Source organism: Impatiens glandulifera, chromosome 2 (assembly GCF_907164915.1).
Source record: "Impatiens glandulifera chromosome 2, dImpGla2.1, whole genome shotgun sequence".
NCBI lineage: Eukaryota > Viridiplantae > Streptophyta > Magnoliopsida > Ericales > Balsaminaceae > Impatiens > Impatiens glandulifera.
Window position 1 is genome coordinate 64,215,921 of NC_061863.1, and position 15,863 is coordinate 64,231,783.

Here is a 15,863-nt window from a genome sequence, read left to right on the forward strand (position 1 = left end):
AATGAATATTAATTACACAAACTTGTGGGTTGTAGCGGAATTCAATTTAGCCCTCTCTATCTTTCTCTCCTTGCATATCTTCTAATCTGAATGATTGAGATCAAAACAATATTCTTATTTTCATTCCACCAACAATTATTTATTTTCATATGATTACTAAAAAATAAAACTGCTAATTAATTATGATGATCAACAATTACACCAACAATACATGAAGAGGAAAATTATAAACTCGATCAAACTAAATATATTATTGAGCTATTAAAACCGATCAACCGAGTGAATCAAAACAACCCAATTGAACCGCTTACACTTGGTTAGTCCTTCACGTGAATTGGTTCGACATCGATGTCTTGAAAATGGTATAAAATTATTGATAAAATTATAAAAGGAAGATTTAAAAAAAATGAGGAATTAAGAGGGAGAGAGAGAGAGAGGTGGTCCAAATTCGAAATTGAAGTTGGAGAAAGGGTAACTAGTTACATGAACGATCGAGTTACTCTCATCTCTATATATAGTCGACACTGTTCCTTAGAAAAAGTGAACTGATAGAGACAAATGGCATTTTTGTAATATTTTTTCAAATTCCAACCCTATTTTATTCTTGTAATAGAGATATGGGCAATATTGCTCGACAACTGATCTGAGAATAACGCCAGTTTCCGTTTGTTTGTAGGCAAGAGATTATATAAGTAACAAATTAAGGAAAAAGCTAACATGCATGTCTAAAGAGTATATTTAATTAGGAGCACAATTTGATTAATGGAATGAGAATATTATACTTTTTGTTAATCACAATAACTAATTCAGTTCGAGTTATACCATATCTCGCGACTATATATATATATATACATATATATGGAAATCTTGTGATATATGAGGGTGGTTGTGATATATTCTTGTATAATTCTTATGTCGGTTCATTCAATGTTGATTTGTCTAAGTCTTTTTTCGGTTTAGCTGTGTTTTGTTTGGCGAGGGTCTCTTTTCATTCAATCATTTTTTGAAGCCTTCTAAGCTTACTTTGTAAGGTGTTAGCCAGACCCTTCATTTTTAGTTCGACTAAGTACTTCTTCAACTTTTCTTTCTTACTGTAGCATAGGTCTCTTTGTTATTTCAAAAGAACCTAATTAAGTTTAAAAAAATTGAGTAGAATGAACTCTGAATTTATATGGATATTTCATCTGAAAATGTTGTATTTTTATGTTTCATTAATATAATAATAACATTTTTTTCAAATTCATGTTGTGAAAAAGAATATCATCACTTTTACACAAAGGCAACACACATACACAACAATTCTTTTCATTTTCAAAATAAAAACATTTCACTAGTTACACAACCACAAATATAGTAATTTAGTAAGATAAAAGGTTTTAAAAAAGACTTCCATTACAATGATAAAACAATACATGATAAAGTTGTTAAACGGTCAAACTCTTTCTTGATCAAAACCATGAAAATGAAATTAAACCAAACAAATTCTCGCATTGAGTTGATCAATTCATCTTTGCCTCTTTCACTTTTAATCGCAAATATATATATATAGTTGCAAATATATATAGTTGTTCACATACAATTTCTATAGATCCTCCATAGATATGGCAAAAGCATTCCATTCCCAAAAGAAAAGTAATTAAGTTATAAGCATTCTAAAAATTGAATTCTCTCTTAAACATAAATTCTTTGTCACTTTTTCAATGGGTTATTTTTCTCTGTATACTTACACTTAATTTTAACAAAAATAAGTTTAGCTTTATTTGAATTTTAAAAAAGTAATCTACATTAATTCAAAATTTCATCATTTAAAAAAAAAAAAGAATAATTTTTATTTATTTTTATTTTGTAAAATGAACAACTGTCTTCCTAGTGAGAGAAGCATTTAGTGGTCAAAGTTGGCCTAGAAAGCATCCATCTATATATTGGGTGATTCCTGAATCCTGATGCAGAGAGGAACAGCAGACATTAGTGTGTTCTTTTGGTTCAGTCCTTGAGAGATCGAATTAAGCATCTTTTCATTCAAATGGATCGACCGATCGAGAATCCTGCCTCATTTAATTAATTCAAGTAAGTAATTAATTAGTTGTTCATCATATCATATCATGATCTTCTACTTCTAGTTCTAGTTTGTACATTAATTAATTTAATTTTCTTGGTGACTATCCAGATTTCTGAGATCTTTGGAGTCGTTTTCTTGTCTCTGACTCTCATGAAGACAACGACCCATCATCGTCTCACACTTTTTTCATTCCACAAATATTACTGTTGTTGAGTCACTTTTCTATATGCTTATATATGTCTCTTTCTCTATGTTTTAGTATCTTACTCTACCCTACCCCCCCCTCTTTCTATATTTCATCTCTCCCTCTCTTCCTGCCTGTGTGACCTAATTAATCTTTAATCCATTTCCTATCAATGGAGATTCATGCTGCAGTTCCTCTTCCAGATGCCAGGTAATTATATATATTCCATTCATTGCTTAATTAATCTTCTATCCATGTCAAATTAAATGTTCATCTTTTCTTTTTACACATATTGAGATTGCAGATCTTAGATTAGGGTTTGCAGGTTATATAACTGGCTTTCAATCCAAACCCCCAACAAGTTTAGTTTGAAAATAACCCCAATGATCTCAAATTAAACCAATCACCAGGGGATCAAAGTTCTCTAATTAATTAAGCTTCTTATTGTGGTTTATTACAGGAATCTTTATGCTTTTTGGATTAGTGAAACTGTTTAATTTACCTTTTCCAAAGATCTAGCTAAAGCTTGAACACATGCTTCTTCTTTGTTTTAACCTAATTACAATGATACAACTGATCTGAATCCACATTTTTTTAATGAGCTTGGATGAAGAATGATTAGGGTTGTTGGAGAGTTTGAAGTCAGTGTGAGAGAGCTCACTTCAGCCCACTCATGGATGTGGAAAAGGGGTTTTGAATTATCTGCCGACTCATTCAATCAAACACTTAGTAACAAACTAAAGGATTCATTGGCTACTAAAGTGATTGTGTGAATGATGCGGGAGATAGTTTTCATTCCTCAAACCTCCTTGCTTGGACTGAAGGGAGCTCCTTCTCTTGATTTCCTTCCCTCCTTCCTTTAAAACCAAACATCTTTGATCTAACTAATTAGATGCATGCCTGCTCTAGCTAGGGTTTGGCATAGTGTGTTTTAAATTGGGAAATGAGAAAATGATGGTTAAAGAATGTAATTGTTAATTGATTAATATATGTTTTCCATGCAATGCAATGCAAAATACTTGGTGTAGAAATAAACTGTGTCAAGGAGGACATCATAATGTACTTACTTTAAGGCCATGAAATGAAACAAAACAAAATAAAAAAAAGGAGTACTTGAGATTAATAATAAACTATGAAGAGGGCAGAGAAAGTACAAATGTGATCTGATATTTTAAGATTTGATTAAGTTATCTTTAATGGGTTGTTGTTGTACAAGCCAAAGATACTTGTTTTTTAAAGCTTTTTATTTGTTTGAGAATTCATTGGAGATGGAGAAATTATTATAAGATAATATTATTAGGGTTTTATGAGATCTTTTCCAATTTAGGATGTGGGGGACCTCCTTTTCATCTCTTCCTGTTATGGAAACAATTAACCCTAGTAGTTCTTCTTGATCTTTGTATTCTCTTTTATTATTTTGTTGTTTGCATGGCTAGCTATCTAGCTGCATCTCTTTGTTCATGATCTTTGATGATCAGCAGTTTATGAGGATATATCAAGCTGATGATTATGGATTTGGCTTGGCTTGGCTTGCATCATCCAATATTTGTAATTTTATTGAATTTGTTTTAGATGCATAATTATGTTTAAGAAATCAGTAAGCCTTATGTTTGTCTCTTTTTCTTTTGTGATGTACTTAATTAGTTGTTATTTGTGAGTTTCCTTATGGTGAAATTATGACCAATAATGTCATAACTTTTTTTATATATATTTTTTTTAATTAGATCTACACCTAACCATGTTTAAGAAAATAAGGCTATGTATGGGATAGTATAATTATCCTAATAGTAAAATTATAAGGTTGTTTGGTTGGACTGGTTTTATATATATATATATATATATATATATATATATATATATATATATATATATTAAAATTAAGGTATAACTTATACCTTGAAAATGGTATAAAATAATAACATCCTACACCTATTACAAGAAGATATTAAAATTTTAATTTATTTTTAATATTATTTTTTTAATATTAACATTAATTTGTTTTATTAATTTTTCATTAAAGTTTAATTATTAAGCTTTTATTATTTTTAATTTTAGTTTATATTATTTTTTTTAAAACAAACTTATTTTATAAATTTTAATATTTAAAATTTTAAATAATTTTAAATTTTATTTATTTTTACAAAAAATAAAGTTAACGTTTATTTTATAATTAGCAGTATAAAAATAATAATATTATTAATTATAATTATTCTCTTAAATGTTAATTCAATGATTTAAAAAATATATATATTATCGTTCATATTTTAAACAAAATTATAAAATAATACTAAATATTTATTTTTATATATTATTATTAATTTAAAATAATAACGTAATTATATTTATTTATTTGATATAATATTAATAATATTTAAAGTAATTATAATAAATTTTAAATAATATTAAAATATAAAAAAGGTTAGTTAAAAATAATATTAAAAACATAATTAACAAAGATAAAAAAAAATTAAAAAATTATTTTATTCTTATACTTAAATTTTATACTATCTACCAAACAAAAAATTATAAACCTATATAATTTATATAATGTCTTATACTTCCAACTAAACAATAATAGCCTATATAAATTATATTTTTTTATACCTCGTTACAATTTATACCTCCTTATAGTTTATACCTAAGGGCATTTGTACCAGTTTTCCTATTTTGTATCCCTAAAAATAATATAAAATAATAATATCTCTATTTTAGAGAATCAAAATATAAATTATTCTACATCAGCTTCCTTATCCTTATCCATATATCATTTAAATATTTATTAAAACAACCAACTTTTCAATCAACTCAACCACATAATTACTTATTCATATATATTTAAATAGTCATGAAAAATAAAATATATTATTTTATTATTTAGGGATGTTACAGTAATCCTTAAATATAAAGATTCATTATTCATCATCCTTAAAAAATTATAAGGATAGAGAATTTGATAAAACATTTTTTTTACAACTTTTATATTATTTATCATCATAATAGAGATAGAACACATTTTAAGAATTATGTTACAAATGCACTAATATGTTGTACCTTGTAAAGCCTCACTTGTAAAGCCTCAGTGTCATTTTCCTTATAAAATAAGAAAAATTATAGGAAGTAGAAAAATATTGAAAAAATATTGTTACGTACATGTCATTCTTTGTTGATGCGAAAAATCTACTTACAAATTAACTCTTTTATTGAATTTTCAATCCATCTAAGAAATAAAATATCATTTGCAATCATTTTATTTTACTGTTTTTTGTTTTTAATATTTTCATTGTCCTTTGCATGTATTTTATAGGTAAATCATAAACTTTGTGATTTTACTTAATATATAATAAATTTAGTTTTAAAAAATAATATAGCAATCATACTAATACGATTCCTCACCTTTTGATGTGTCTCACCGCAGTCCTGAGAATAGAGATGGTCAATATATTATATATAATTAATTAGATAATTAAAAAATATTATATTATTCACAATTTGGGGGTCAAGACTCAAGAGGAGGTGGGTGACCTATGCAAGCTAGTTTTAATCTCTTAAACTTTATGAAATTCTTATTTATTTTTTAGTTAACAAATTTGTATCAAATATATTTTATTCCTTACCTCAATGTTTTCCTAATAATAAATAACAAAAAAGAATAAATCAAATTTGAAAACTGAATCGCTATAATTTTAGGGAAGAGTATTTTAATTAGAATGTCAAAGTTTTAACTTTGAATAAACCTTCAAATATTAAACAAATATATGAACACAAATTTTGGATCTATTTCTGATCCTTTTAGATCTGAGCTATGAATGAATTATTGTGGAATATTTAATAGTGAATAATATAAGGATTTATTCAACAGATTCATATTTGAAATGGTTTATTTTAAAATATTCTCATTAATATATTTATTCGAGCTCTATAAAAGATGTATTATTTAAAAGATTATTAGAGTGGATTTATGTATTAATTAGCTGTATATTAATATGTTTATTTCACCTTTAGTTAGTGCTAATCCAAGAATGTTAGAGATCATATCTCATTTCTTAAAAATGTTAAGGATCTAACTTTAGAATGTGAATAAAAAAAACTTTGTTTCAATTTTAAATGTAATTTTGTGTTAATGATGGTTGTTTTTGTAATATATCATTTGTAAGGAAAATGATATATTAAAAACAAGACATTTATTTAATGTAAAATCATTTATCTAAAATACACTATAAACGTACAGAGATATTTTATCAAGATCAATAATTATCAATTATATTTTTGTTATCAACAGATGTGCACGTGTTTGGAGACCTGCGGTCCTTGCCTATTTTTTTTTTAAAAAAAAATGTGACTGTGTTATTTTTTTTATTTTTTTCATAATAATATATATATATATATATATATATATATATATATATATAAATAAATATAATTATAATTATGCTTAATTTTTAAAGTGTCTGGATTGCCGGGTCGAGAGTTATGGTTAGTTTGAATATATATATGTGAGAGTAAATGGATACTTGGGTCGAATTGTGAGTTGACCCACCCATAAACAGACATTAAAACGGTTAAAAATAAATTTAAAAATACTATAAATATGGTTCAAACTTGCAACTTAACAAAACAAATAAATCTTTTAACCAACTAGGCTAATAACACTTTATATTTTAAATTTAACACCAAATTTGATGAACGCGGTGGTTCATCAATAGTTTTTAATTAGTCAGAATTCACTTTTGACTATGCGCTATATATTTCACTATTATTAGTGAGCAATAATAAAAAAATTTCGTTATATTTATAGAGATAGAGGACATAATTCATATGAATATAGTAAGTCTTTACATTTTTCTTTTCACTCGTAGTATGTAAAAGAAGTGAACTCTAGAGGTCAAACTAATTGAGTTGAAGAATTAAAATGCATTTGTTTTAAAAATCGTTCTCCAATGTGAGAGTAAATGAATACTTGAATCGAATTTTGGGTTGACACACCCATAAACTTAAAACGATTATAAATAAAATTGAAAATTCTATCACATTTTTACCGTAATATTTTTTTTACAGTTTTTTATATTATTACGCAAATGCACGAATAAATAATAGTTGATAATTACATCATACATTATCAATACATCATACATTCTCATTAATTTTAACATTTGATTATGTGTGAAAAAAGATTTAAATTTAATATACTCATACTTTTATTTTATTCAAATGATGGTTGGATGGACATAGTAATCATAATAATATACTTTATATTTAATTATTATTGTTATCTTAGTCATTTGTTTTATTACTTAACTTAATTATATTATTTTTATGTAATTTACATGAGAAATTTTAAAAATTACCATAAAAAGGCCCTTAAATGCGTTTTCAATCACGCAAATGACCATTTCAAAATATTCTGACGAAATTATCCCGTCGCGTAACGCGAATGACAAGATCGTCTCGCGAAAGAAAAATATGTGAAATTACCCCGTCGCGTAAGGCGAAGGGTAGGATCGTCACGCGAAGGGTAAAATCGTCACGCGAATAATATAATCATTCTGGACTTTTCACATGTTTTTTCTTTGCGAGATGCATTTCACGCTACGCGACGACGGAATAATTTCGTCAGCTCATTTGCGGAATTAAATTGACCGACGCTAATGACCTTTTTAGGGTCATTTACATAACTTGTCTTGCTAATTTTTAATAAAAAGAATAATAATAATGTGTACTACGTCTCCTTCATATTGTTCTGAACAGTTGTAAATAGAGATTAGAGATCTTTTCTTATCGCTAACAGAAAAGAAAAAAAAAGAAAAGAGAGATTGATTGGCATCGGAATCGGATTCATTTTGGTTGTTTAACGAAGCGTATGTATCGTCGTTTCTGAAAGATTTATCCGTCGAATTTCCCAAGTTTCGTCTCCGATTCCATTAATTTGCTGATCAAAACAAGGAAACAGTCTCGATCTCCGGTCCGGTCCACTTTTGTTCGCTTCCATAACTATCTCAACGCCAACAATCAGCAGCTCATAATTGACTTACTTCCGAGATCCAACATTTCATTCGTCTTATTCAGCTCATTCATCAATGTCTCGAATCGGCACATACACTACAGGTAATAATAATAATAATAATAATAATAATAAGCTCTTCTTTCAATTTTGGGGCTAGATTTAGGTTAAACGTTACTTCATTCATACTACTCATAAAGATTGCTGTTAATCAATTTAGAAAATTCAAGGTCTCCGTAACATCATCATCATCGTTATTGCATAATTCTTGATATGCCGTGTTAATTGAGTTGCATCTCCACTTGTTGAATAATAGATTGTCTGTCAGTTAATATTAATTAGAGTAAAGAGTTATTATTCTTACTGGAATTCTAATCGTTTAGAATATGTTAGTATGCATTGTTTAGTTTGGTGTTCTTATAAATGCTTGTGGTTCTTGATTTGGTGACTATTTTCTCAGTCCTTGAGAATCATGATTTCAACTATCTCTGCATCTCAAGGAATATATCAATCGGCTGAAGTTGCTGGTCGTGACTCTAGGGTTTCAAATCCCTTGAACCAAATGGAACCAGACGAAGGCGATTCAGAATTGCTCTCCGTAGCATGGAACCAGGATTGCGGATGTTTTGCTGCAGGAACAAGCCGTGGATTTCATATCTATAACTGCGATCCATTCAAAGAAACTTTTAGACGTGATATAAAAAGTGGGGGATTCGGAATAGTTGAAATGTTGTTTCGTTCCAACATTCTGGCACTTGTGGGTGGGCAAGCCAATTCTCAATATCCTCCAAACAAAGTTATAATCTGGGATGATCACCAAAGCCGTTGTATTGGCGAATTTTCATTTCGGTCAGAGGTACGGGCAGTTAAACTGAGACGCGATCGCATTGTTGTTGTTCTTGAGCACAAGATCTATGTGTACAATTTCATGGACCTGAGGCTTCTTCATCAGATAGAAACTCTGGGTAATCCCAGGGGACTGTGTTGCCTCTCCCAAAATTTGAATACCTCTGTCTTAGCCTGTCCTGGTCTTCGACGAGGGCAGGTTCGAGTTGAACACTTTGGTCTGAATATGACAAAGTTGATAAAGGCTCATGATGCTCAGATTGCTTGTTTGACATTAACAATGGATGGACTTCTTCTAGCTACAGCTAGTACAAGAGGAACCTTAATAAGAATTTTCAATACAATGGATGGTACTCAGTTGCAAGAGGTACTAATGCACTTAACCATCAGCTTATCTTAGATATTTATTGATTGATCCGAATCTTTTTTTATTTTATGCAGGTCCGTAGAGGGGTGGATCAAGCAGATATTTATTGTATTGCTCTATCTCCAAATGTACAGTGGTTGGCTGTTTCAAGTGATAAGGGTACCGTTCACATATTCAGTCTTAAGGTTCGGGTGATGGGAGATGACTCAACTGGTATTGAGCAAAGTTCCATTACGAGTTACCAAAGTTCATCATCTTTACTTGATTCTCTTGTTTCTCCGAGTACCAGTAGTGTCAACGCTAGTTCATCATTCTCTTTTATGAGAGGTAGAAGTTTCTAAAAAAAATATTTTAATCAATTTTCTCTTTTTCTGCTAACTATTCTCTGATATACTCTGACTATTACCTATCTCCATGAACTTGATTACCAATAAGGTGGATGAAGATTTGGAGCTTGTTTGATAGAGTATTTTTTTTGGAAACAAACCGGTAATTTTTGAAAAATCATTTGATGGAAAAGTATATTATTTGGGTTAATTGACTAAAATATTTTTTGTGGCTTATTGAAAAGTGACTTATTTGGGTAAGAAGACAATAAGAGTTTAAACTAATATTTTTGTATTTTAGTTGATTGAATTGACTGATATGATTGATGATAATTGAAGTATGGATGATGGGATAACCCAAAATGAACATGATCTAAGGTTATTGGAAATCAGGTTATTTAGGTAAGAAGAAATTATGAGTATAAATATATAATTAACATAATTGAAGGTATTTTGATTGATGAATAGATTGTTGATTGTATAGTTGGTTATCTTAAGGCCTTAGATTAAATTGAAATTATCCACATCAAAACAAGCCCTTTGAAATATTATGTGTTATTTTCTTATTATTCATGTTGCTGTTAAATGGCAGGTGTTCTACCAAAATATTTCAGCTCAGAGTGGTCATTTGCTCAGTTTCACTTGCCAGAGTACACAAAGCTAGTTGCTGCATTTGGGTCTCAAAACACTGTCATGATTGTTGGAATGGATGGAAGGTATGAAATGAATTTAATGTCATCTAACTATAATTTTTATAAGGAAAGAAGTTCATTTTGTTTTTATGAACATGCATCAAAGGCTCATTCTGGTTCAATAACTTGCCTCTCACTCGGTTTTGCTTTCAGAACTTATAAAAATTGCTCAAATTACATCTCGTTGTCATTGCATAAAGTAATTTGAGTCATCAAAACTAAGCCTTGTGCATGTCAAGAAAGCAAAATGAGCATTTAATGCAAGTTTGTAAACAAGATGAACTTCTTTTCCTTTTCTTTAAGATGCATTCTAAGACATAATGATTTTTTTTTTCAGAGTAGTCAGTAAATAATCTAGACTTATCTTAATTCCAATGAGAAATCATCAAATGTAATTGTGTGATAGAGTTCAAGCTTTAGGGTTTAAACTATCCAAGAAAGGGAGGTGAAAGAGAAATCAAGACGAAAAAGTATATAATATTTCATAATTTATATTTGTTTTCTTTTGATGCTGTAAAATGAAATCAGTTGGGTGAGACCTTATTATTAAGTACTATTGTTGTTTGTTTCTGAGTTTAGTCATGTTGGTTTGGTGGGTTTTCATCAGTTTCTACAGATGCAGTTTTGATCCTATAAATGGTGGGGCGATGTCACAGCAGGAATATGTCCGCTTCCACAAGACGGGTTGTCGGCCCAAATAAGGCCGTTAGCATCTGGCATGGACAAGGCGGGTAGTCGGCCCAAATAAGGCCGTTAGCATCCGGCATGGCAATCGAGGTCGATGTAACATTTATTCATCCTACCACCATTTGTAAATATTCATGTTTGTTGAATTATTATAGTCCTAATTCCTTAGGATGCTGCAATTCAAGCAATTTGGTTGACTGTCGTTCATTTCAATGGCTGTTGTGTCCAATTCATTTATTGATGTGCGTTTAAAGCAAAATGTCATTTAGGTTGAAGCGAGATTGTTATCATTCCAAACAGAATAAAAGTTGATTTCATTGTTAAACTTGTGTGTTTTATATGAACTTCTCCTTGTGAACTGGGATTTTTTGAAACCTTATTGTCACATTGAAAGTGATTTTGCAGGAAACTAGAATGAAAATTTCAGTTTATGCTGCTACCTCCTAGTTTCCAAGAAAGGGGAACCAGTGGCATGCCCCAGTAGTGTTGGTAGAAACAAAAGATAAAGATAGTTGTAATTAAGCACTTAAGAAGGACTAATTAAGACTTCTTTCATCCCTTCCATCAGGATGGTGGTGGAGGGGCCTCCCTCAGCTGGTGATATGGTAAGACTAGAATCAGCAATTCCAACAACAGGAACATCAAGTCCACACATTATATCTCTTCCAAATATTGCTGCACTGCCCGCCAATGTCCCACCCACCTTGCATTAAGGCTGATGCTCCAGATGGAGGCAAGTTTGTACTATAAATAGGTCGTGGAAGAATATAACCACCACTGGAAGGTGGCGGTGCAGGGGCACGTAGTGGCAGTGGTGGCGGCATATAGTTCACAGTGCCTGGTGGTGGTGGGTAGTTCGGGTGCCCTACAGACGAGCTGGCATAATTTATGGGGAATTGCCCCGGCTGGGAATAAATGTTTGTATTTGTCCCAGCCTGGTGTAGGAAGGGTGCAGGATCTGGTGGTAAGTACTGGTTGGTGGTGGTTAAGTTAATAGTGCCATGACTATGATCTGATGATACTTCAATTCCACCTCCTTCATTGCCTGCACATAACAGAAGCAAAACCATGAAACTAATCCAAAATAAGTTCATTCTCAAGTATCATGGGGGTGGGGGATTTAAGTATTAAGGCCTTGCTTGACATGGGTTGTTTGGAATTATTCAATATAACATCAAATACCTGTAAGAGATGAAGGTTCTTCTCCTTCTTCACAAACTCTGATTGATACATCAATGAATCCATGAGGTTTGTTAGAGTTGTGTTTTCGCAGTTGAAAGCTACCCACTTCTACAAAGGGCTTGGAGATATCTGTATTCTTCATGTACTTGTCCAGGAATTCCTTCAGAACTACAGTTGCCGTCCCTAAAAGACTCTCCCTAAGGAATATCGGTTCTCTGCAATAAACTTCAATATGGCAAGCCAGATCTTGGGAGTTGGCATCGACCAATGCCGAAAACTTGGTTTTCCATACTGGATTTGCAGTACCTGAAGCATCAATCCCAGTGCAATACTTTTCACTGGGATCAATCCAACCAACTGCATACCGTTGGAGCTTAAGCAATGAACTTCTCCTTAAACCTCTAGCTGAAATCAAGCAGACTTCAATCCAGAATTTCCCCATCTAAGGAAGTAGAGATTGTGCAGGAATTTTCTCTGTGACTTGATATAATATGTGTTGCTGTTTTAGCATCCTTTAGAAAGCTACTTTACTCTACCAAGAAGGAAACTCTCGGAAACCAAAGGAGTGATATAGGACAAACAAGCCCCACAAGTATAACTTTCTCCTAAGGCAAAGTCAAAAGTGTAAGACAGATAAGCAGGAATCTGGGGATGAGCAACAGAAAAAAGGCAGATTTGAAAGATAATTTACAGATTGTACCACTTTGTTTCAAATATATTAAAAGCCCTGGTTACAACCTGAATGAGACTGGAATGACAGTAATTTTATATTATGACAAAAAGGGCTCTCTTGATGGAGGTGCTAATAAAAATTTCCTACCAGCTCGTGTGACCATCTGATTATTGCCTTCATCTAAACAGGTCGAAACCATTCTACCATACATCATTGTGGTAGATCCCAGAATGTCGCCTCCAAATCCACATGCCTTAAAAAATAGCCTGAAGAACACAAAATCAGAACAACAAAAAAGTTTGACATTTCTTCTTCTTTTTTTAAAATGAAATATTCATTAAAATCATAGTCAACGCAATAATCGAATCACTATGATAGAATTACAGGCAAGTTGATACAAGTCATTACGTGAGTGATCATGAATTCAAATAAAGATCACCTCTTCTAGCCTAACGGCAAAAGAGGTGGATATCAACTTTAAGTTCCTGGGTTCGAGCCCGTCAGGCGGACATACTTATTCTGTTGTCCCGTTATTATTTTTTTTAGTGGTTTATTTTCTAAGAATATTAATGGAAAATAAGCATTTATATCTGCAGTATTAAATGCTGGAGTAGAATGAAATACAGGAATTTTCAGTGCATAAGTTAAAAGTCAAGATCCTATGCATGGTATATTTAAAAGTTAGAGACGCAGACATTAACGATTTGAAGAAATATTTGCACAATCACCTCTCTTCATATGAACAAAGAGCTGATATGTCATATATGCCTCTATTTGTGAGCATTCTGCATCAGAAAAGGGAGCCTTTAAGACATGCAGCAATACAAGCTAAAGAATTGAGAAGAATAAAAAAAGATAGTTTATACAACTGCAATCAAATTCAAACCTTAGGAGTTTCTTAACTATCTTCATGCCAATTCCCATTCTTCTTAGCGAAGGAATAACCTACAAGGCACTAAGACATGGTTAGATAAACAATGACAAATTGCAGAAACATTAGGGTGATAATACTGAAATTAAAATAACCAAGATTCAAAAGTCGAATTGTATCATTTCAATAGTTAACACTCATTGAATTATGACATGCACTTCTGTATGAATCTTATTGACAACTAATATATGACTGAAGCTTCTTATAGTTTCTGCCTGAAGCCTATAGAAGACTTAGCTTGTTCTTGCAGAGCATAAAAGATTATCAAAAGTAACTGAAGAATGCTCCATTAGGCAATGGATTTATTTGGAGCTGACTTCTTTAATAGTTATGAATTGGAAATATTCAGCTCATGCTCAGTACATAAATTCTGGTTTCTACAGGAGGCTGATTCCATTGTGATCTATCTACAGATGACATTGCACAAAAATATCGTGTACTTGAATTTAATCCTCAACTGCATTCATTTTCACTTTCTCCTAATGAATCAGTGTATAAGAGGCTAAGACTGAATCTCGCAAAGCGATATAAAGCCTACAAGATGACGAAATCTCACCATAATATCGTGTATTGAAGCAGTTAGTCCACAATCAGTGACTGCACGGCCGAATCCTACCAATTCACCATTGGAAGGCGTGATAGGAATCACTCGCCGGAACCAATCCCCTCCTCCAACACCGACAAAATTGGAGAATTCGGAGGACGTGGCGGCGGGATTTGATGACGAGTAGAAGGAAACAACGTCGGAAGAGGAGAAGACGGAGACAACGATAGAGCTATGAGCAAGAGCTACGCGGAGCTTATTGATTTCGACGGGTTCCACCTTTCCGGCAGAGTCGATAGTAGGAAAGCGGTGGCAGGAGTAGTTACATAGGCTGTGAAGTTCCCTGAGCCGGTCCGCGTTGACGTCGGCGGCATTCGTGGAGATGTAGATCGGCGGCACGTTCCTGTATCTGGCTGTTGCTAACCGGAATTTGGAAGGAAGGTAACCACCACCACCACCTTGTAAACCAGTTGTAACCGCCATCTCTCTCTCTCTCGTCCACAGATTCCAGGGGAAAGTTCTATTTACTTTCTCATCATCTTCACAGCTCAAAACCTCGTCTATCTTTCAGTAAAAAAAAATGATTATTAGATTGATTTTCTTACTACCAAAATATTTTAATTTCAAATATTTACATTTTAATTATTCAAACAACTAAATATGAGTTGGTTTATTTTTCAATAGAATTATTTATTTATAGACAACTTTACTGTTTGATTTAATCCCCACAAAAAAAGATCATTTATGAATGTTTGATCATCCACATGGAAATGTCACATGCTATTGGACCATTGCATTTTGAATTGTTCTTTCTTCTCTATTTATTTCTCTTTATTATTTCCTTATTTATTTTCTATCTATTAATTGAAAATCGGATTAATCTATTATATAACTGATAAATTTTGATCAACGATATTATCACACTCCTACGTCAAACTTAATTTTTAAAATCCAAGTTAAACTAAATTCAAATATAAACCGTTTTAAAATATAATCTGACTTGAATGCAAGTACAAATAAAAAAATATATAAGGGAAACAATATTTTCAAATGAACAAATTATATTTTCACAAATTCAAATAAAATATGTAATTGATAGTGTGGCATAGCCTCTCCAACTCATATAACAATATTCTATTTAAACATCAATTATACTCATACATTTACTTTCAACCTTAATTTTATCATAACATTAAGTTTAAATTTCACATTGAGAATCTTATATGATAGAGAACATTGATAGTAATTTTAGTTCTAACAAATACTCCATTTGAATTAGGTTAAAATTTTATATAATTATCATTTCTACTTAAAACATTCTCAATAATTCTAAAATTAATTAGTTCACTTGAGTTTCATTTTGGTGCATTGTTA

General features: G+C 31.2%; 3 protein-coding genes and 1 long non-coding RNA gene across 6 annotated transcripts; 2 read left to right on the top strand and 2 right to left on the bottom strand.

The window, feature by feature from the left end:
* Positions 1-1,956: 1,956 nt before the first annotated feature.
* On the top strand, positions 1,957-3,972 carry LOC124927950. Of its 2 annotated transcripts, none has more exons than XR_007098439.1 (3): positions 1,957-2,067; positions 2,168-2,453; positions 3,680-3,972. It is a non-coding gene; the product is annotated as an uncharacterized LOC124927950 (long non-coding RNA). The 2 variants fall into 2 exon arrangements; XR_007098440.1 differs by having other exon boundaries at positions 3,725-3,972.
* Positions 3,973-8,003: 4,031 nt separating this feature from the next.
* LOC124923944 (autophagy-related protein 18c-like) lies at positions 8,004-11,412 on the top strand. 2 transcript variants are annotated; one of them, XM_047463951.1, is made up of 5 exons: positions 8,004-8,345; positions 8,702-9,454; positions 9,529-9,781; positions 10,373-10,496; positions 11,080-11,412. In XM_047463951.1, the coding sequence occupies exons 2-5, from the start codon at positions 8,714-8,716 to the stop codon at positions 11,171-11,173; spliced, it is 1,212 nt and encodes a 403-aa protein (XP_047319907.1). In that variant the 5' UTR covers positions 8,004-8,345; positions 8,702-8,713; the 3' UTR covers positions 11,174-11,412. The 2 variants fall into 2 exon arrangements, with proteins under 2 accessions (XP_047319907.1, XP_047319908.1); XM_047463952.1 differs by having other exon boundaries at positions 8,742-9,454.
* A 34-nt stretch (positions 11,413-11,446) lies between these two features.
* LOC124923945 lies at positions 11,447-12,860 on the bottom strand. Its single transcript, XM_047463953.1, has 2 exons — positions 12,342-12,860; positions 11,447-12,204 (listed from the first exon to the last, which is right to left on the bottom strand). Exons 1-2 carry the CDS (start codon positions 12,781-12,783, stop codon positions 11,801-11,803), a joined length of 846 nt encoding a protein of 281 aa, XP_047319909.1. The 5' UTR covers positions 12,784-12,860; the 3' UTR covers positions 11,447-11,800.
* Positions 12,861-12,993: 133 nt separating this feature from the next.
* Positions 12,994-15,029, bottom strand: LOC124923946. Its single transcript, XM_047463954.1, has 4 exons — positions 14,502-15,029; positions 13,901-13,959; positions 13,743-13,799; positions 12,994-13,280 (listed from the first exon to the last, which is right to left on the bottom strand). Exons 1-4 carry the CDS (start codon positions 14,970-14,972, stop codon positions 13,112-13,114), a joined length of 756 nt encoding a protein of 251 aa, XP_047319910.1. The 5' UTR covers positions 14,973-15,029; the 3' UTR covers positions 12,994-13,111.
* Positions 15,030-15,863: the final 834 nt, after the last annotated feature.